General features: G+C 39.2%; 1 protein-coding gene across 1 annotated transcript in view; it reads left to right on the forward strand.

Annotated features, from left to right (window-relative positions):
- Positions 1 to 19,735, forward strand: part of SEL1L (SEL1L adaptor subunit of SYVN1 ubiquitin ligase) — a 49,221-nt gene extending 29,486 nt beyond the window's left edge. The window contains exons 13-21 of the mRNA XM_054567187.1: positions 3,010 to 3,087; positions 4,137 to 4,199; positions 5,419 to 5,506; positions 5,820 to 5,968; positions 6,750 to 6,915; positions 7,445 to 7,519; positions 8,299 to 8,471; positions 12,915 to 13,043; positions 15,304 to 19,735. Of these exons, the coding sequence (XP_054423162.1) occupies positions 3,010 to 3,087; positions 4,137 to 4,199; positions 5,419 to 5,506; positions 5,820 to 5,968; positions 6,750 to 6,915; positions 7,445 to 7,519; positions 8,299 to 8,471; positions 12,915 to 13,043; positions 15,304 to 15,513 (1,131 nt within the window). The 3' untranslated portion in view covers positions 15,514 to 19,735. The remainder of the gene's footprint in view (positions 1 to 3,009; positions 3,088 to 4,136; positions 4,200 to 5,418; positions 5,507 to 5,819; positions 5,969 to 6,749; positions 6,916 to 7,444; positions 7,520 to 8,298; positions 8,472 to 12,914; positions 13,044 to 15,303) is intronic.
- The last annotated feature ends 3,078 nt before the right edge of the window (positions 19,736 to 22,813 follow it).

The following is a 22,813-nucleotide window of genomic DNA, read 5'->3' on the forward strand; positions in this document are numbered from 1 at the left end:
TGGTTGTAGGCCCTTGCTTTTCATCACTTTAAGTATTTCTTGCCAGTCCCTTTTAGCCTGCAAAGTTTCTTTTGAGAAATCAGCTGACAGTGTTGTGGGAGCTCCCCTGTAGGTAACTAACTTTTTTTCTCTTGCTGCTTTTAAGATACTCTCTTTGTATTTAACGTATGGTATTTGAGTTATGATGTGTCTTGGTGTGGGCTTCTTTGGGTTTATCTTGTTTGGGACTCTGTGCACTTCCTGGACTTGTATGTCTGTTTCCTTCACCAAGGTAGGGAAGTGTTCTGTCATTACTTTTTCAAATAGGTTTTCAAATTCTTGCTTGCTCTCTTCTCCTTCTGGTATCCCCATGATATAAATGTTGGTAAACTTGAAGTTGTCCCAGAGGCTCCTTACACTATCCTCATTTTTTTGGTTTCTTTTTTTTTTTTTCTTGCTATTCTGATTGGGTGTTTTTTGTTCCTTCCTATTCCAAATCACTGATTTGATTCTCACCTTCATGTGCTCTACTGTTCATTCCATGTAAATTGTTCCACATTTCAGTTAGCGTATTCTTCATTTCAGACTGGTTCTTTTTAATGGTTTTCATGTCCTTTATTATACTGTTGAAGTTCTCTCTGAGTTCATCTTCTCTTCCCTAGTTCATTGAGCATCTTTATAACCAGTGTTTTGAACTCTGCATCTAGTAGGTTGCTTGTCTCCATTTTGTTTAATTCTTTTTCTGGAGTTTTGTTCTGTTCTTTCATTTGGGCCATGTTTCTTTGTCTCCTCATTTTAGCAGTCTCCCTGGGTTTGTTTCTATGTATTAGGTAGAGCTGCTTTGACTCTGTGTCTTGAGAGAGTGGCCTAAGGTAGTAGCCATCCTGCAGGGTCCCAAGGCACAGCCTCTTATTACCAAAGCTGGGTACTTGAGGTACACACACCATGTGGGCTGTGTACACTCTTCTCTTGTAATGAGCCTTGATTGCTGTTGGCAGGTCAATGGGAGGGATTTACCCAGGCAGATCAGCTGAAAGGACTGGCTGTGACAACTGACCACTAGCCTCTGGCCACCATGGAGGATCAGCTGTGCAGGCACCCACTCCACAGAGCAGGACTTACTTCACTAGGACTCCAGTGCTCTCTGAGTCTGCCCCTTGAGTGTGTCTTTTGTGGAGGTGGTTGGGTGGTGGTGCTCCGACATGGTCTGTAGCTGTCCACTGGGTGCACAGGCGCTGGGGCCTCCCAGGAGGTATAGTCCAGGTCGGCCACCTCCTGTGTTGTGTCCAGAGCCACCCAGCATAACCTACAAAGTGATCCTAGATGGCTGCTTCTTGTGCTGTGCTTGAAGGTGCCCAAGTGAGGCAAGGCTGTGAACCAAAGGCAGCAGTTCCTAGTGCCAGGCCTGGGGCCACTTAGTGAGAGGGTCTGCTGAGGCCAGATGCTGCTTGAGAGGACTTAGGAAAATCTGAAGCATGAGCCAGTACAAGCCAGTCATATGGAAAAGCCACTGGAAACAGCTTGGGCGGGCTTGAACATTGGGCAGGGCAGAGCCTCAGAATCACCCGTGTGGGGCAAGCAGTATGAGCCAGGTTGATGGAGTCTCAGATATGCCGCCTGCCTGCCAGCTTTGTGGGGGAGGGCTCAGAAAAGGAACAGTGGCCTCTGCCAGCACTTTAGTCTGGAAGAAAGCTGCCCCCCAGCTCTTGCCCTGTTGCAAGACACTTCAGTTCCTCCCCTTGTGCCTCTGGTACCTTTCAAGCTGCTGCCTCAGCACTGAGCTCAAGCTGGAGTTCAGAGGGAGTGAGTCCAAGTAAGTCCATGCGCAGGCCCTTAAAGAGGAACTACCTGGGATTCCAGAAGTTTCTGTCTTCCACAGCGCTAATTCCCACTAGTTTTAACAGCTAGAAATTATGGGGCCTTCCTGGCTCTGGAACCCTGGGCTGGAGGGCCTGGTATGGAGCTGTGACCTCTCACTCCTGAGATATCCTACCACATTTTTATCCACCACATGTGGGTGTGGGACCAACCCGTTCCATATCTCCACCCCTTCTACCAGTGTCCATGTGGTTTCCTCTTTGTCTCTGTTATTGTAGGACTTTGATTCAGGTTGATTTCTGGCACTTCTGAATAATGCTTGTTCTATAGTTTAGTTGTAATTTTGATGTGGTTGTGCAAGGAGACAAGCCATGTTTACCTACACCGCCATCTTCACTGGAAGGCCAATCGGTATTTTTATCTATAACCAAATCCTAAAGTTAGGAGGCTCAGATAAAATGCATCTCAAAAGTTTTTCCAAATAGAAAAATCCAATCAGTATTTGCAGTATGATCACAATTAGTTAACTGGGGCTTGAGAACTTTGCATTTAGACATTAAGTGGTATTCCACTCTATTTTTGTTAAGCATTTAAGAACTTTTCAATTGAGCCCTTGCAATTTTTGCTATATTACTAATTAGTCCTACCTCAAAAATGATGTCCTTTGTCATTAATATGTAGGTGGATAAAAACAGTATTAGTCATTCTGTTCTCTCTTTTTGTCCTTTATCATATTCTATACCTGATACACTAACCATTTGGTATTTGAAACATTTTAAAGTAACCATTTAGTTATTTATTTTCCTGAACTTTGGCTACCTTTTATTTTAGCCTGGGGAAAGTAGTGGTAGAGGAAGAAGGAAAATACATTGTTGACAGCTCTCCTTTCCTCATTTAATCATTGATCCCAAGCAATCTGTTAACCCATTTAACTGCCCTGGGATAGAGGAAAAAAAGATTCATCTTGAGGTTAAAGATTTCTTCTCCTGAGACTGATCTATAAACTGATTTTATGTATTTATGCTTATAGGTAAGTCAGAATTTTGATATGACATACAAAGTATAATAATATAAAAATGTCTGCTTTTAAGGTTTTGCTTTTCTTCTAAAATATTCTGTGGGGAACTTTTAATTTTGTCAAAAGATCTCATGAGATCTAACGAAAAACAGTGAGGTGACGTACGAGAAGAGTGTAACCGTGGTCTGTTGCAGATGTATTCCGAGGGGAGTGACATCGTACCTCAGAGCAATGAGACCGCTCTCCACTACTTCAAGAAAGCTGCTGACATGGTAAGGCCTCGGGACTCGGTGCGTTGAGGTGTGCGCCGTGTTACTATTACCTTAATAACAGTAAGTGTTAAATTAAGTGATTCATTATAACCAAGTCCTACCATAAATTATTTAAAGCATTTATGTAAATAAAATTCATGTGAATGAATTAACTAGGAAAAAAAATCTTCCCAATAAAAAGCAATTCTTTTCTCTCTCTTTTTTTTTTTTTAGGGATCAGATTATTGTATTTTAAATCTCTCTCAATATTTCTTTGGGAAATTTTCCTGATCAGGGAAATACTGATTTTAGTAGTGTAATTGAGAGTTACATAATTTACCTTTCTGTGTTGCAACTTGAGGTTTAAAGCTTAGGTGATTGTGTACTTTTGATAATCACAGTACATAATTAAGGGTTTCTCTGGTGCGGAGAGAAAGCCTCCCGTGCATACACTTGTCTCCCTGCCAACTACATGTTACTGTAGTTCTAAATGGCAGTAGAGTATTTCCCAAAGTGGGCAGTGACACTCTTTTGAAGATGCCTTCTGTCCCTTTGAGTTTAGGTGAATTCTAGGTTTTTCTCTTTTAAGTCTCAAAACAATGATTCTCTTTGATTTACAACATGCCAGTAATGTAAAGAATGTCTCTGCCACCTAATCTCAGTATTACTTGGTTGCTGACTTTACCCCGTGGCTGCTGCTTTATTGGGGAGGGCAGCTACTAATAAAAAACTGCTCCCAAAACATGACCTACTTTTAGTCTTTAAAAGCTGAAATACATTAGTTAGGTTTTATTTTATAAATTCATGGAACACATGGTCAGAAGGTAAGTTCCTAAAATTTAATTGTAAGTAAATTTTAATATTTACTCTTTTTTAGCAAATTATCGAAAGCCCCCAAATATCTAAATGGCAGTACTATGTTTAGCCTGATAGGAAGGACAGAATTTTGCTCTGAATTGGGAAGTGCTAAGCACATGTTTTGAATATGCTTGTAAAGTATTTCTCTTGCAGACATTTGGTCTTGCTTATTCTGTGGTAAATCCTTTCCGCCTTTTGTCTCTGGTTTGCAGGGCAACCCAGTTGGACAGAGCGGGCTTGGAATGGCTTACCTCTACGGAAGAGGAGTCCAAGTTGTAAGTTTCCCATCTAACCTTCTCACTTTAACAAGTGGTCAGCTGGTGAGGTAGGGGAGCATTCCTGAACCAGCGTCCAGTCAACCTAGATAGGCCGTTTCATTATAAGCAAACGTAAACCTTTTCTGTTGTCTCGCATTCTCCCACTGATGCTGTCTACGCTGCCTACTCTTCCTTCCTTCCAAGATTGAAACACCTGCATTGTACTTCTTCACGCCAGCCCAAGAAAATGCTCTGGTCTCCCACTGAGGAGGAGGAAAGCTTTCTGGACCACCCTTTGCCCTCCTCGCCACCACCTCCCTTCTCTGTAGCCCTTCACTGCACAGCCAAGTTTCTCCAAAAAACAAACTGTACGAGCTGCTACCATTCATTCTTTAGCTTAAAATAGTCAGGCTTCTGCCTCATGTCACTGCTCTATCCAGGTCACTGAAGCTTCCTAAATGGCAACTCCAGTTGACACTTTTTGGTTCTATGTCTCTTAAACTGTTTCTTCCCTGAAGTTCTGTGACAGCAAGCTCTGTTGGTTTTCCTGGGCCTTCATTCGCATTCTTAGGTGCTACTTCCTCATATGGGATGCCTGGGTTCCCCTCGCTATCCTCTCTGTACGGTTTCTCTAAGCAATATGTGCTTCTTACTTGAGTGTGAAACTCAAAGCCAGGTTTGGGATTCTAATCTGTGGGCATTGCCTAGCACAAGAGACAGTACTGTGGACTCATTTTGATTCCTTCAAGTCATTTTAGCATACCAAAATTCAGTATTGATCTTTGTTTCATTTTTCCTCTGTGGATACATATGATACTTAAAATTTAATAATCATATAGTGTTCACAAAGAGCACAGAGAAAGAATGAATAAGGAGAGAATAATTTTCCTTATTTAATGTTGAAAAAATTGAGGTTTAAAAGGGATTGGTTGGTTAATAGAAGACTGTTTCTTAAATCCTGTCTTTGTGTTCCACTGGTGGAGTTTACTCTTCCTAGAGCAAACACGCAGATTGTTTTACCAAAACTTGATTTGCTTTTCTTCAAAATCTTAAATATTAGTCCTCCTATGACCTACGTATTATAAAAACTGGAAAGTATTTTTTAATGGCTCTTTGAGAACATGTTGTGTGCTTTGTTAATTCTTTTTAATGAATGAATCTCCTAACTTTCAATTTTGTCAGCCTTTTGAGCTTTCTCATCTTGTGATAATGTGATGAGATGATCTTTTCTTCACAGAATTATGATCTGGCACTGAAGTATTTTCAGAAAGCTGCTGAACAAGGATGGGTTGATGGACAACTACAGCTTGGCTCTATGTACTATAGTAAGTAATGGTGGAATTAATGATGAATACACTGAGATAATCTAAATTACTTATTTCCACTAGGTGCCACTATCACATGGAAATGAGAGCTAGTGAATACTGGTTGATTAATGTTCTCCCAATTCAATGATCTGTGCATCTTGTTTCTTATTGTGGATTATATTAATATGTATTAATGTACAAATCTGTATTAGTAGGATTCACATTTTTCCTGAATAAGAATTATGAATTTTATTTTGTTTTACTTCTCTGATGCTTCAGCTAAATCTTATTTGAGATTATTCCTGACCTTTCATGGGATTTTTCCTTGCAGATGGCATTGGAGTCAAGAGGGATTACAAACAGGCCTTGAAGTATTTTAATTTAGCTTCTCAGGGAGGCCATATCTTGGCTTTCTACAACCTAGCCCAGATGCATGCCAGTGGCACCGGTGTGATGCGATCGTGTCACAATGCTGTGGAGGTAAGGGCCTTCCTACCAGCCTCTGTACAGGAAGTTAATTTGCTCAGTAGGAAAGTCTACCATTTTAATTCTGGTTTACTTTGTGCGATTTCTTCTAGAGTAGAAACAGACTCAGCCTGCCAGCACTGCTGTACTGAGGGAAGGCTGCGAGGGTCTGTGCGTTACTGTCACACTTACTTATTTCATTTGTCCCTCCCTACTGGAATCATTGTGAACAAGGGCAGATATCGTTGTCTGCTGTCTCTCTAGCACGTAAGACAGCATCTGAGACATAGTGTTAAAAAAGCGTATGCTCGTCTGCCAAGTGAACGTTGCAAAGGGGATGCTAATGTCTTCTCATTGGAACCGACCCATCTTTGGCTCTTTCATAACTGGCACTTTAGAGTAACACTGATAAATGCTGAGCAGAGTTTCCAAACCTCTCTATACCACAGCTTCCTGACTTGTACAGTGGGGCTGTTAATAGGATTCACCTTACGGAGTGCTCCCCCATGGACTTCATGGGAGGGTCAAGTGAGTTAATATTCGTACCATATATAAATTACTAAAACAGTGTCTGGCCAGCATAAATTATAAATAATTGTTTGCTATTATTTGTATAAACCTATTCTAAAGACTAAGTGAAATTTTCAAGTATATATATCCCAGACTTTTATATGTATTTAATAAAATTCCAGACATTCAGAGAGCATGCTGAACACTCACTTGTGGCCCTTGTGAAAAACTGATTTTCTGGCATATCGTTCTTACTCTTTTATTTTTTTCTTTTCTGTTCACACAGTTGTTTAAGAATGTCTGTGAGCGGGGCCGTTGGTCCGAGAGGCTTATGACTGCCTACAACAGCTATAAAGACGGTGACTACAACGCCGCAGTGATCCAGTACCTCCTGCTGGCTGAGCAAGGCTACGAAGTGGCACAGAGCAACGCGGCCTTCATTCTCGACCAGAGTAAGGTTCATTGCGGTCCTACCTGGGGTTCAGAACACACGGGTCCACCTCAGGTTCGAGAGAAAAGCACAAAGAACCTTCTTCATTGTTAAAAACCCATGCTTAAATTATTCTACTTCAGATCTCTAAGCCATCCTATCTTATGGAGTTGACAGTAGAAATATATCTGACATTCATCATAAATGACTGCTTTTAGCAAATATGTTTCAGAATACAACAGATACAGAACATGGTTTTTCCAGCAGTGTGTAGACCCGTGGAAGTGGCGCAGTGGTCAGTCTCCTCATTGGCTCTGTGGGTAGCACATGTTTCAGGACATAATGTCCTTAAATGCAGTGATTCCTTTTAATTCAGTGTGGTATTTTAATACCTGTTTAATTTTACTACAGTATTTTTTCTATTTAATATTTGTTATATCCCAATTCTTAATTAAATTATGCTCCCCATATTCACCCTAGTTTGCAAATGAAGCCTAAAAGCCTAGTGCCTTTCCTTAAATGCCTGATTTGTATTACATTTTTCCTCATAGGGGAAGCAACCATTGTAGGCGAGAATGAAACATACCCCAGAGCTTTGCTACACTGGAACAGGGCCGCTTCTCAAGGTGAGTAGTTGGTTCACATTAAAGGATAAGAGAGTTTCACCCAGGAACCTCTGTTAATTTTGGGGGTTTGTTTGTTTGTTTGTTTTTTTAATCTCCCATAAAGATTAAATCCTGTCATTCATCACCTTAAAAGTAGGCAGAGATGCTAACTGTTGCTTAACCTGTTTGCATCGGGATTGATGTTTATTTTTAAAATGGAGGTTTTAGTCCCAGGGTTTCTAACCTGAATTGCAAGGTATTTGTATGGGACTTTTATGTCATTGCTATGGTGTACTCTTTGGTTTTTGGTTTGAGCCCCGTATATTGTGTAAATGAGAATTGAATAGAATGTAGAACAGAATATTACTCTAAAACCCAAAAGATTGTAACCTTTTTCAACAGCTTTTTGTTTGAATATTTTTATTCTCACACATACTATATTCCACATTGTTTTCCTATCCCTTCTTCAAGAGTAAAGAATGATCCCGTTGAACTATTTTAAAATGTGACATCATAGAATAGAGGTGATTATTTAACAAGTGTTATTGCAGGCATAAGGAGTACTGCCCACCTTGTTTTACCTCTCCCTGACTATTACAAAGCCTTCCGCAGAGGAGCAGTACTTCTAGTTTAAATTTTTACTGAATTTATAGCTTGGCCGAAGGGTTTGTTGTTAAGTTTGTGTACTATAAATTAAAATTCTATTTTATGTAAGCATGTAACAGAAAGAGAAAAAAAAACAGTGTGCTCCGTTTTAAACACATTAGTTATTGCAGTTCTGTATTTAACTTTTGTTTAAGGTTATACCGTGGCTAGGATTAAGCTTGGAGACTACCATTTCTATGGGTTTGGCACCGACGTAGATTACGAAACTGCGTTTATCCATTATCGTCTAGCGTCTGAGCAACAGCACAGTGCACAAGCTATGTTTAACCTGGGATACATGCACGAGAAAGGACTGGGCATTAAACAGGTGAGCGTGGCTTCCAAACAAGTGTTTGAATAATGTAAATTGTGATTTGGGGGAAAGCTCTGCATTTTTATAGAAAATAGGCTTTTCTTTGGAATGTGCTCAAATTTCAGATATTAAGTTATAAGACAGTTTTATAATATTTTAAAAGACTACCTTTGTTTCTCATCTTCTAGCTCATACACATATTGATAGCCATAATTCTATATGATTGAGGATATTAAGCCAAAAACAGATTCGTGAAAACAGAAATGCACTGTGGCCTCTATTGATAACTTCTTTTTTAAAAGACCATCCATGATCATACAAATTCTGTTGTTTCTAAATTATTTTGAATGAATTATTAAGATTATTAATAAACATGTTTCTGCTTTTTCAAAAATGTGTATCAGTTACAGTTTACATTCATTATTATTTTGTATTAGTCTCGGGTTTCCAACATAGTGGTTAGATAACCGTATACTGTCCCCCTGATATTTCCAGTATCCACCTGGCACCATGTCAAGTTTTTAACAGTATTATGGACTGTATTTCCTACACTGTGTTTTACAACCCTGTGACTATTTTGTAACTACCAATCTGTACTTCTCAATCCCTTCAGTACCCCATGCCCCCACCCCTTATTTCTTAGTCTTAAACCTCATGAAATCTAACAATCTCTAGACCCATGGTATTAAGTTTTTGTCTGTGTGCCTTTAAAGAACTTTGAAAACTGTATCATCTTGTGCATTTTTAAGTTGACATTTAAAGTTTTTCATCATAAATTTCAAAGAGTTTAAGTTCTAGCTAATTTAAATAACTTTTTAAATAAAATTATTAAATTAAATAATTTGATACATCCATTATTAATTTTTTTAAAAAAATACAGCAGCCCTGACCAGGTAACTGAGTTGGTTAGAACATCATCCTGATAGGCCAAGATTGCAGGTTTGAAGGTTTGATCCCAGTTGATGTCTCTCTGTCTGTCTGTCTGTCTCTCTCTCAGCTCCCTCCCTCCCTCCTCCTGTACTCCCCTCCTCTCTCTCTTAAAAAAAAAAAGGAACACATTTAAAAATGTGCAGCAAATTCTTGAATTGCATATTGCATCTTTTCCTTTTCTCCCTGAATTTATATTTTCAGTCCACTATTCCCATAGAATTATATACTAATGTAATGTTTCTGAAGCTTAGATCTTTTACTGTTCACTCTGTTGTATTTATCTTAAATAAAGTATATAAATTCATATTTTGAACTTTATGTCCTGTGATACTGGGCTCTAAGTGCTATGGAAAATTTTTGAGATATTATTAGTCATAATTGGTCAATTATAAACATACTGATGATTAAATTAACAGTGATGATATAAATTTTGGTAAAATTCTACTTTTTGTGGTAATTGCAAATATTTTTTAATGAGATGAATATAGCACTTTTAAAAAATTAGTTCAAGTATCATGAGTCAATTTAACATTAATTCTACTTTCCCTTTGTATAAATATTTGACTGGAACCTGTTCACATAAATAAGTGTATGGGAATGGGAAGAATTTTATTATAGTCTTTAAGATGGCTTAATTCTTTAAACTGCTCTAGAGTTATATACTGTTTTAGTCAGTTTGCGCTGCTTGCTGTAACAGAATGCCATAGGCTTGGTGGCTTAAACAATAGAAACTTTTTCTCATCGTTCTGGAGGCTGGGAAGTTGAAGATCAACATGCTGGCAGACTTGGTGTCTGCCAAGGGCCCAGTTTCCAGATCATGGACAGCTGTCTTCTCACTTCTGTCCTCACCTGAGGAAAGAGCAAGAAACAGCTAGCTTTTTGGCCACTCTTATAAGGACCCTAATTCCATTCATAAAAGCTCCACCCTGTAGACTTCATCTCCTGATTATCTCTCAAACACCTCACCTTCTAATGCCATCACATTGGAGGGGAGGGTTTCAAAATATACACAAACTTTTAGCCCATAATATATGTCAAAAATCAGTGACCTGTCATTAAAATTATTTTTAATGATCTGTCACCTGATAACTTAGATCCCTCTCCAGTTTTGTTGAAAGCAAAGAATTGGAATCTAGAGACTTGCAAAGGGATGTGTTCTCTCATCACTGGAGTCCTTCCGCTGCCCAGTGTCTGGGAGGACTACCTAGAGGACGACACCGAGGCTTGTCAAATAACCAGTTGTACCCCTTACTCTGTCACTTAGGGGCACTTTGTTGACCAAATGTGCTTAAGGGACATTTGTTCCCTTAAGCATTTTTGGTCAAAGTGCTTTTTTAACACATTTGAATACTAATTTTATTTTCATTGTAATATAATATGTACATTTTGATATTTTACATTTATATTGATATTAGATACTCAAGTATCATTTGTGAGGACTGGTGCTGCCGGCCGAGTGCACTCAGTTTATGGGAGCTCTCCGCCAGGTAACTGAGTGACCGAGGCCTCACCTCGTTGCCACATCGGTCAGCCCGCCCACAGTTTCCATCAGAAAGCCTGGCCTTACTTCCTAATTTAAATAAAATTAATAGGTGTATGATGACTAATACAAAAATCACACATATATTGTGACTTTTACAGGATACACTTAGGTATAATGTATTAAACGCAATTAAGATTCAAGTTCTATAACTAACAGTCTATTTTTATAATAGGTTATAAAACAAGAAAGGGAAAAAATAAACTAACAAGCAAAATAAAATCAGAGGCACAGAAACAAGGAACAGACTGACAGCTGTAAGAGGGGAGCGGAGAGGTTGGCACTGGTTGTAAGAAGGTGAAGGGATTAGACAGAGAACAGATACATATGGCCCATGGACTTGAACAGCAGTGTGGGGTTGTCTGGGGGAGGAGGTGGGAGGAGGGGAGCAAAGGGGGAAAGACTGGGACAGCTATAATAGCATAAACAATAAAAATATATATATATTAAAAAAGAAACTATAATCAATATGCTTTTCTCATCTCATAATTTAATATAATGTAATGTATAGCTTACGTAAATTCTTATGAATAAAGAATGTGATAAAAGGCCGCAGCGAGGAGAGGAAACTCTAGGGTTCAACTTTTAGTAATAATTAAATTATTATATATTAAAATGACAGTAAGTCCATTAGTTTTTATAAGACATCATGTTGGCCTTTCCCTACTTTTTTATTTTTTTAATGAAAGAGACATTGATACTACTAAAAACAAAACTACTAAAAACTAATCAGTAAATAGAAAAATATTAAGTAATAAGATGAGGATTAGTTATAATTGGAATAAATAATTCAGGATATAATTGATAGCTATGATTTACCCGCTTACTCATACCCATGAGAGCCTATGTTATCACATAGGATGATCTGTGAACTTGAAAATTATGGCAGTCCAAAAAAAAATGATATATATATTTTTTTAAATCAAAGACACTAACCATACTGTTACTGTTGTTTGAAGGTGCTCTTCTTTTCAGCTAATGACATACCCTAGGTACCCATTTATAGGGAACTTCTTATATTAAAATGTGTGAAAAAAGTCATTTTTAATGTTTAGCCTGCCTTTCCCATGTCTCACGGAATTCTTTCGTAGGAGTTTGATATTCTTTGGCAACAGTCAGGGCATGGAAGAAGTAGGGCTGGTAAATGAAAATTTCATAGCTCCCACCATCCCATTCTACATATAGCTGAATACCCCAACCTGGCTAAAATTAACGATGACTTGTTTCACCCTTCACAGAAATATGTCTGAGACAGGGAGGCACAGGATGCGAGTCCCTTAACAGTGTCCATGCCAGTGGCCCTTGGAAAATCTTGTCTATTAAGGTGGAATATTTCTACTCCATTTTAAAGACCACTATTCCAAACTGAAACCAGGAATTGACAAAAGATTTAAGTAGGAAAAACATTAACATGTGACTCACAGGCCACCCCTGGAAACGTCCAGGTTAGCAGTATAATGTGTAGACTAAGACTGTGCAGCACTTAACTCTGAAAGTCTTAAAAGGTAGGCAGCATCTCTGCACAAGTGGGTGTCAGGTTGGGGGAACGTGAGTTGTATTAAAGTTTCTCAAGTAAGTTTTTGCAAGTTAAGCAGTTATATAATTAAAGAAATACTACCCAATTAAAACTTGGGGCCCTGGCTGGTATGGCTTAGTGGATTGAGCACCAGCCTGCAAACCAAAGGGTTGCCAGTTCAGTTCCCAGTCAGGGCACATGCCTTGGGTCGCAGGCCAGGTCCCCAGTATGGGGTGCGCAAAAGGCAGCCACACATTGATGTTTCTCTCCCTCTCTTTCTCCCTCCCTTGCCCTCTCTCTAAAAAAAATAAATAAATAAAATCTTTTTTAAAAAAAAACGGGATTTTTTCCTTTAAGTTAGGGGAATTTAAAAATGAAACTTGAAAGATAGAATAAATTTTCCTAATATATTAAAATATAATTATTTTTATGTTAACAAGAAATAAAGTCTGGTTTGTAACCTATCTTATAGGATATTCATCTTGCAAAACGTTTTTATGACATGGCAGCCGAAGCCAGCCCAGATGCTCAGGTCCCAGTCTTCCTAGCGCTCTGCAAACTGGGTGTCGTCTATTTCTTGCAGTACATACGGGAAACAAATGTAAGTGGTCCTTGCCTCTTTCAAGTAAAATGCAAGTGATGTAACCTTAGTCTGGAGGCTTATATTTTAAATGTTGGGGGAGAGGGGAAGAGTATTCTGCAGGTGTCTGGTCGCTTCCCTGCTTCCCCAGGGTAAAGTGCCTACAGACCTCATCAGGGGAGGGGTGAGCGTAGTAGCCAGGTGCAGTTACAGTCTTCGTGGCATTGGGCAAGTGGTTCCCAGTGCTAAAGCGTTCTGCATTGATGCGGATGTTTTCTGGTTTGGGGAAAACAGACTAACCCATGGCAATTTGAAATGGTAATTAACTAAAATCAGTAAACTTTAAATCAGATGACTGACTGCCTAGCAGTGACTCAGAACTCCCTGAAAAAGAGAATTAAAAAGAAAAGGAAGAAGTAAAACCTGTTAACCTGCCTAGGCTGTTGTACTCTAGATTCTTCCAATAGTGAAACCTGCTAAAACCAACACCAGGTTTTGTTCTCTAAAAATACCTTGAACCACTTAAATAAGCTAAAGGCAGAACCTAGATAGGAGATGGGTTAGCCATTCTCTTTAAAACTACCAACTTCACATAACAATACTTGAGTCTCCAGTTTTACATTTTGTTTCCAATACCTGTAGTTCCTCATAGTGGATTAACTAGTACAGTATTTGACTCTGAAAGTCTTAAAATATATGCAGGAACAAGGGCTATTTAACTGTAACTCATTCCAGACTAGAAGAGGGTGATGTTGCAACCTTTAGTTAACATCTTTCAGAACAGATGGATATACCATCTTGCCATTGGATTCCAGAAGGGATTCCCTGCTGTGTTGCACAGATATACATGGAGTCCATGGTGCTCCAGCGTCTACGGAGAGAAATTAGACCTCCCCCTCTTGCAGCCCTAGCCCATGCTGCTGAGGGCCTCCAGGGCTCGAGAGGACGGGAGACATCGGGCTCTGTCCTTCCGATTGTGTATGCATTTGTAACGGCAAATTTGTCATTGCTTGATAGCATGAGCCAGGGTGTGCTCTAACCCTCTGCTGACTGAAAGGATCTTCGTTTCTTCCATTAAAAAGCTGACGGTGTGGCAGCGTGCTGTTTCTCTATCGGCGCTGTTCCAGACCTTTGTGGCTCACAATTTTTAAGACTAATAAGCTGGTGATTACAGTCTAGGATTTGATCACACAGCATACTACATATTGATGGCGAGAAAGTTGGTCAGAGAAACAGAATCTCCCATCACCACTCCCTCCCCAGGAAACACAGTTAATAGGTTTCTTGTAATTTCTTTACAGAAAAATGTGCCTGTACCTACAAATAAATATTATGGGAACATTTTATTTTATAATTTTTTTTATCCTCAGTCAAGGACATGCTTGTTGATCTTAGAGGGGAACAGAGGGAGAAAGAGACAGAGAGAGAGAGAGAGAGAAACATCAGTTGGTTGCCTTTCGTGTGCACCTGGCCAGAGATTGAACCCGCAACCTGGGCATGTGTCCTGAGCGGGAATTGAACCCACGACCTCTTGGTTTGCAGGACGGTGCCCAACCAACTGAGCCACACTGGCCAGGACTTATTGTGTGAACTTTTTAAATGTAATTTAGTAAAATACAAAGGATTATACTCTGTGTTTACTTTCTTTGTAAGTGGCAGTCAGAAAATAATGGGAATGACTTCTCTTAAGTGACACTAGAACAATTAAAATACCATAGACTAAGAACATAATTTTAAGTTCAAATTTAGGTGTTAAATACTTAGTTAAATCTTAAATTTTTAAAAAGCATTCATTGAGCTACTAAACATGTGAATTCTGCCATCTTCAGTTACCTGAGAGAAGTGGAAGTAATAAAATAGCCTCACTGTCATTGGAACAGAGCTTTTCAGCCCATGCGCCACCACCACGGATGGGTTGCAGACGCGCCAGGATACTGATTTTTCTGTTTTTCCCCTTGACCCTCCATTGTTCCCAGTATTCCTCTCAAATATTTTCTGTGAGAAAGGGGAACTAGTGCACTAGATTACTGATGGAAAGAAACCCTATCCGGCACTTAATATCGTCAACTGTTAGGAAATAATAGCTCAGTTTCTGAGATGCATTATTTTTTGAGTTTCAGTTGAAGGCTTTTAAAACCTTTTTTAAAAAAAATTACAAAATGTTCCTAAAGCCAGTTATTTTAATAAGTTCTGTATTACTCTCTAATTTGTGATGCAATTTGCCTGATTCCTTCTCTGACATTTTAGTGATCATAATGATTTTTATGTTATTCCCATTAAGATTCGGGATATATTCACCCAACTTGATATGGACCAGCTTCTGGGGCCGGAGTGGGACCTTTACCTCATGACTATCATCGCGCTGCTGTTGGGAACAGTCATAGCTTACCGGCAGAGGCAGCACCAAGACGGGCCTGGGCCTAGGCCGCCAGGGCCACGGCCAGCGCCACCGCAGCAGGAAGGGCCGCCAGAGCAACAGCCGCCACAGTAACAGCCGCCATGTCCAGCCTTGTTGGCATTTGATTTGGGACTTTGGATCAATGGCCACCTCCTGGAAGAGGCACGAGGAAGCATTGAATTCCTAAAGCTGCTTAGAATCTGATGCCTTTATTTTCAGGGATAAGTAACTCTTACCTAAACTGAGTTGAATGTTTCAATGCCGTTTGGAATAACAACTCTCAGTGGCTCTCCTTTTTTTTTTTTTTTTTTTTCCTGGAAACATGTGAGACACTCAAAGTAATGTCTGCTGTATCCAGCTATCTTTCTTGGGTCCTTTCAGTCACTCTCAGTGTCTGTAAGTTCTCTGATCAGCCTTCTTTAAGGACGTTGTGCATCGACACTAAAAACTGATCTGTGTGAAAAGGAAACCCCAGTTAGTTGCAAGTTTAACCTTAACATGTTTGAAAAGCCTGAAAATAGAACTTGCCTCTTAAGTTAAAAAAAAAAGTCTTCAAAGTGTATCAGAACGCCCATAACAAACGTTTACCAATCCATATGCAAGTATACATATTCAGCACCTTTTGTTATTTCAAAAGGAAAGGAAGGAGAGTGTTGGCGATTGTCATGGTTTATACCATACTTCTCTCCTTCAGAGACAGAAAGGCTTGTTAAAGAGTTGTATGTGAACTTCTTTTCTTTGGAATGGAACACATATAAAACATTGTGAACTGACTCCTTGAGCTAACAAGTGCATTTGCCCCACCTGCTTAATGTAATTTGTTTGTTTTGACTATGCAGAGCCTTGATCTGGAAGCCAGAGGATGGACTATGTGGGAGAAATTAGAAAACAATATTATAGAACCCTGCGTGGGGTACCAAGATCATAGAGGTACTTTCCCAAAAGTTCAAACATTTGTTACCAGAATTTAGTTTGCATTTCTTTTTTGCAAAAGAACAGATCACCCTCCTGAGTTTTTTAGTACGAAATACCATGGCCAAGATATGACATACAGTGCCTACCATTATAATACTAAAACTGAGACAGAGAATCTAAGATGTATGGAGCTCTGTGGTTGAGGAAAGCCAAAGCCTGTTTATACTGTTCAGGTAGATTTTTTTTTTTCCTGCAGTTTTATGTTACAGTAGAAAGGCAGCCATTTGTTTAGCTGTCCTATTCACCACCCTCCCACTGCGAACATTTTGAGAGTTGTCTGAGTAAACTGTATGAAAAACAACAATGAAAAAAAGCTCGAGAACATCACATATTATACAAATGACAGAATTAAATAGGAACTTATATTTCTTTTCATTGTCTTATGGTGGTATTCACCAGCCTGTAGTTAGTCTGAGACTACATTTGTGTGAGCAGGGCTGTCTTGGCCTGTTGACTGCAGTCTGTTTAAATTAACCTTACTCTCTTTCCATAAGCCCTGGTCTGCCAGAGAACTTGAAGAGTTTATTACCTATAGAGTTGTAAGACTCTGGTTCTTGAAGTTGGGGTTATATTAAGAACTAGATTTAATTAGTCTGTAATGAACATGAAGGCTTTAAATGTGAAGTTGTCTGCTTTTGTTGTTTAGAGTATTATGAGAAACCTGGTAAGCAAACTTTCCTCCCAGATAATTGCTTCCAAATTTGAAGAGGTGGTCATAGAGAGAGCCCTATGTTTAAAAGCACATCTGAAAGGTAGGAAATATTACCCTCAATAACTATAATGCCGTTTGGGGCAGCTCTTGTAAATACTACGGCTCGTTTGCTCTCTCACAAGAGAGCTCGGAGTGTAGCTGATGGCTCTGTGGGTGTCCTCACCGCCTCTTCCCCCCCCCCTTTCAGAGTCAGCATGGCCCTTGGTAGCAGTCATGCTGCATTCTGGAGGAACTGTTTTCATTGATTGAAAGTTAAAGATTTCCAAGATGACTAAACTTTCATTGTTTCCCCTCTACCGTCCACCTAATTTCTCCTTTAGCAGAATTTTTCTCTCTCTTTACTTCCTTCCGTCAATACTTTGAAAAAACATGTCATATAACAGTGTGCACTACTACCAAAACCTGGATGGGAGAGGGTGGTCGTGTTCTTCATGCAATAACACACTTCCTATCGGTTAACCACTTGCCCCGTCCTTTTTATTATTCATATTCCAAATGTCCGTTTCCTGGCTTTTTTCCACTTCCTGTTTTACCCTGGGTCTTTGCTACTGGAAATTTGAACGGTATATTTAAGATAGCTTAGTTTTATGGCTTCATGACACCAATCCTATGATTGTCTCAAAATACTCTGCTGCCACCCTGGTTGGATGGCTCATTTGGTTGGAGCATTGTCCCACACACCAAAAGGTGGTGGGTTCAATCTCCCGGTCAGGGCACATACCTAGGCAGCTTCATTCCCCGGTTGGGGCATGTTCAGGAGACAACCAATCGATGTTTCTTGTTCCTCTCAAATCAGTGTGCTCTCTCTCCCTCTCTCTACCCCCCCTTCCCTTTCTGTCCTTCCTTCCCGGCCTACTCTCTTTCTCTCTAAAAATTCAATAAGCATATCCTCAGGTGAGGATCAAAAAAAAAAAAACTCTCTTTTCATGATACCTAAATAAATAAGGACTGGGTTTGATGTTTCTCCTAAAATAATGTTCAATACTTAACCTAATCAAATGGCATCCATTTGAGTAAAATGACAGTAACTAAAGCTAGTTAATGTCAGTGACATTAAACTAACTCCAGGATTCAGGAGTTTTAATGTTAGCTTTTAGAGGTAGCAGATAGCGTGCAGCAGCATCTCTCCATGGTAGCCGGTCTCCCCTGTCCGTCCGCTAGTCTGCCTGCCTGCCCTCATAGGTGACAACAGTAGTAGCTCTCTACTTAGGTGATACTCATGCATTTGGTTGTTGTTTAGTCAGCTGTTTCAGAGTCTTTTTGCTTCCATTTGATGTTGCAAAGGTAGCAGTGATGTTTGTTTTTTGCCTCTTTGTGTTTGATGTTGATTCTGTTTTCTGAATGAGGCTTATCTTATTTTTGGTTAATAGTCAAAGGCACAGAGGAAGTAATACAAAACTCCTTTTTTGAAGTTCATTATTTAACACTTAAATGAGATAAACTTGTATTAATCGTAATACTCTTGACGATGTGTTACCCTTGTGCACATGAGGTTGATGTAAAAGAGCTTTATCTCTGTATCGTTGGGAAGTTTTCGAAACTTTTACTTGTGATCTGGTGATGATTGGATGCTTTATTTAATTAAAGAGCTGCTCTTGCCTCCAAGAAAGTAAAGATTTTTTTTTCTTTTTTCTTTTTTTTTCTTTTTGCTTTTTCCGTCCTTTGCCCCTCATGTTTGTTCTTCAAACCAGTACTTTGGACAAATGCATGCAAGCCTATAAAGGAAGACCACAACTCTTCTTTGTGTGTGTAGCACTTATATTATTGTCTGGCTACATCTGCAGAACACTTCCTTTACAGAGGTTTGGACTAACATTTCACATGCACATTTCAAAATAAAATGCTTCCGATAAAACAAACCCTTTAGCTGCCAAGAAGAGCAACATGGGCTACATTTGGCCCAATGACATCTAGTATTTGTTTTGAAAGTGAATTTAATATATGTTGCATAATATTATGACTAGAGATGTGCAAGAAATAAAGTAAAAGAAACTTCTATTTTCATGAAGATATTTTTTATCAGTCTGTGCTCTCAAATATAAATGAAATTACAAAATTTCTGAATACCATATTGTCTTGAGACACTACCTGATTTTTAATGTGTAGTAGTCGTTGAAGCTAAATTTCTCCTTCCACTTGGTATTTCAAGAAAATTTAAAATGTTGCAAGTAGAAAAGATTTATATTTTAATGTGACAATTTGCACAAGTGAAAAATCTGGATGTTGCGTGCGTGAGAAGGCTGTCTTGGTTATACGCAAGGAGTCATCTCATGTGCGCTGTTTTTCCTATTTGGAATGACAAGCAAGCTAACACTCTTCTCTTTGATTTAAAAAAGAAATCAGTGTTGATACGATCAAGGTATAACCACTATCAATATTTTGAAGTTTTAAAAGACTGTAAGCTGGCATTGGAAGGAACACCATGGTAGACTTTTTTTTGTAAATTTATTTTGTATTTAATTAAATACAGTATAAAGGCTGGTGAAGTGTAATATAATTGTGTAAACAAATCCTGTTAATAGAGAGATGTACAGATTTGTTTTGTACTGTATCTTGAAACTTGTGAAATAAAGATTCCACCTCTGGTTATCTTGTATGCTATAATGTACCATGACCAAGTACCTTTTTCCAGACTGTTTTAAACATGAATAATTCAATTTTTAATGAAAGCTTTTGGAAATTCAGAAGCCTCTGGAAACATTTATTTGGGGTAATTTTACTCTATCTTGTCTTTGTTCTTAACTCCCGAAATTCAAGTTGAGTCTTACAGCAGGGAAAATACGAATTTGCTAAAAAATGTTACCACTTTTTCCAAATCTCAGATCCTGGACTTGAGTCAGCCAATGATACATAGTAAGCATGAGCCACTTTAATCCTGGTGCTGGTAAAATACATCTAACGTGTGTTTATGCATTACCTTGTCCCAGAAAGTTTTAAGAGGACTTAACAGAGCCACATACAATACAAGGATAAAACTTATGTGGAAAAAGTCGTGCGATCTAAGTAAAGGAAAAATGAGAAAAAATACTAAAGCAAGAGTGAACTTAATACGAATCTGGTCCAAACTTCCTACTAGCCAATTTAAAAAGGAAATTGAACTACAGTGTTCCAGCCTAAAAGCATCAGATTGTTGGAGAAAGAAGTCTGATGATGCAGATTGTGGCCAGTGAGAAATTAGATCCCAGGTTTTGCCACAACCGGCCACTCCAGCTGTCCTCGACTGAACTTGGCTGAAAAAGCTGCGGGGAAGCCAGATGCCAGAGCCCTAGCAGCAGTTTGACCCTTCCACCTGCAGTTGGGTGTGACGCCCCTTCACCCCTGCCCCTCCTGGCCTGTGATTGACTCAGTCCTCCGTCTTCATTGGGTGTGGCTTGATAAGAATCAGCCTCCCTCCTTTAACTCTTTATGACACTTTAATTTTGATTGGTTATACTAGCCTTCAAACTGCTCATACTATGTTACAGCAAAATACATGGACATAGGCGAGTAAAAAATTAGACGTAATTTCTGTACTTAAAAATTGAAAGAAGCAAGGACAATTTTTTTCCTTTCTAGGTATTTACCAAATACTGGAATAGTCAAGTAAAAGTAAAATGAGCTTCAGCATCTCCCAGTTCCAAAGAATCATAGCTGTGTGGGCCTTTTGTAGGCATTTCTTCTCGCATCATTTCTGCCTCCACTTTGGAAGCCGTCAGGTTAAATAACCCCATGGCTGGATCCTGAAAAGTCTACCAACCTTGTAATTTTTTGTTAGTATTACAGTTTGAGCAAAACTCCCAGTGGCCAAGTATTTTTTGTCTGGAATAACTTCTTTTAATCATGACCTAGTGTTTATACTGAATTGTGTATTAAATCCCACATATTTTTTTTCTCATGTAAGTTGAGTAGCATGTGGTTAGAAAGTCATATAAATATTTTTAGGCGTTGCTCAATCTGGTTTTCTTTTTCTTTCTACCTCCCGAAAGACCACTAATTATCCTGCCAGAATTAAAAAGAATTTCTCCTACGTCCTTATAAGTATTTGATACGAGATTCAATGATCCTAAACAGAGTCTAACTTTGAAAATAAAGACTGAGTTCATTGAGTTTTGCATGATGCAAGATTTACACGTGAATAACAGAAACTTCCATTCTTGGAAACACAGTTATATCAAGATGTGAAAGCACAGCTGTGAGTTTCAGAGTTTGCACATCTGGGTTTCCCCACTCCTCCCATCCCCTTGCCTGTAATTTTTTTTTTTCCTTAGGAAAATTTGATCGATTTTTTTTTCTCTAAATGAAATCTTTTGAAATGAGAAACGAATCCTGGTTGTACAAGGGAAGAGAGGGAAGAAGAGGGAGTGTGTGCTTATAACTAGTAAAGAATTTACTTGCATTATTCCCACCTGCACATCTATGTTATTTTCTTTTGCATGTTATTTGCATAATGTTCCTTGGCTGGTAACGTCTAACACAGTGCATAGAAGTTTCCTGCCAGGACAGAGCGGTGATAACCATACACTCTTCTCCCAGAGTCCCTGTTTAGACTGCCAAAGAGATAAATGCCATCAGCGGAACTGACCACACTGGAGCTGTGAACAGCAGCCTTTGTTATTTCAAAGAAAAAGAAAAAAGCAATTGAAGAAGCCTTAAGCTTGCCCAATTGGTATCTATATTTCATCACTCATTGGAGACTTAAAAGTAAGTAAAACTGTACACCTAACTTAACTGAGACATTGTATACCCAAGTTCACTAAACCAAAGAATTTATTATCTCTTATACAACACAAGTAAAGTTACTTCGAAACAGGATTTTTATGCCTTAGACCAGTGAAATAGAAGAAAGGCCTGTGACCTGGGTGAAACCTCAAAGCTCAACTACAGAAAAACTGAATTGCATCCATTAGGCCTCTAATCACAAACGAAGGAGACTTTTTTACCTGGGTCACCATTCCAGTGCAAGAGCCGTGATAACCAATGGGGCAGATGCATAAGGGAGGGTTTACACACGCTCTCCACGGCCCATAGTTGGGTCCTGCATTTGTACAGTTTCTCCCATTGGCTCTCCTGAGTTGCTCAGCACCTTAAAGGAAATAGTCCTGGCCCCACTGGATGGCCCTGGAATGCAAAGGAAGAAGGCAAGGGCGCCATAGTAAGGGGGTAAAGAGCTCTGGACTGGGCTTTGGCCTTGGGCAAGCCACTCCCTGTGCACATGCATCCCAAGACTGGTTGAACCAAGTGGTCCAGCTCTGGCAGGTCTTAAATGCCAAAAGCAATTGAGTTGACTCCTTTTTTTCACTGACACTCCACTCTTACTTGGGACTTCCTGGTAGAAATGACACATTCCACTATCCTAAAATGCTTTTCTCCAAATAAGTTACTGGTAAAGTGGCCCTTTACTTTAAAAAGGTCAGCTTTAAAACATAGGAGAGTGTTACTTTGTCATTCATTCAACAGCCTTTATTTATCACTTACTATGTACCAGGTCCTGAAACATACCATGAATTTAAATATAAATAAGATCAACCCTGGCTGGTGTGGCTCAGTTGGTTGGGAATAGTCCCTCAAAGCAAAAGGTTGCAGGTTCAGTTCCCAGTCAGGGCACACACGTGGGTTGCAGGGTTTGGTCCCCTGTTAGGGCACATATGAGGGACAGCCAATCAAAGTTTCTCTCTTCCATTGATGTTTCTTCCTCAGTCTTTATACCCTCTTCTCCTCTCTCTAAAA

The sequence above is a fragment of the Pteronotus mesoamericanus genome, unplaced genomic scaffold (genome assembly GCF_021234165.1).
Source record: "Pteronotus mesoamericanus isolate MK-2021 breed Mesoamerican mustached bat unplaced genomic scaffold, CSHL_Meso_final contig_182, whole genome shotgun sequence".
Classification (NCBI taxonomy): Eukaryota; Metazoa; Chordata; class Mammalia; order Chiroptera; family Mormoopidae; genus Pteronotus; species Pteronotus mesoamericanus.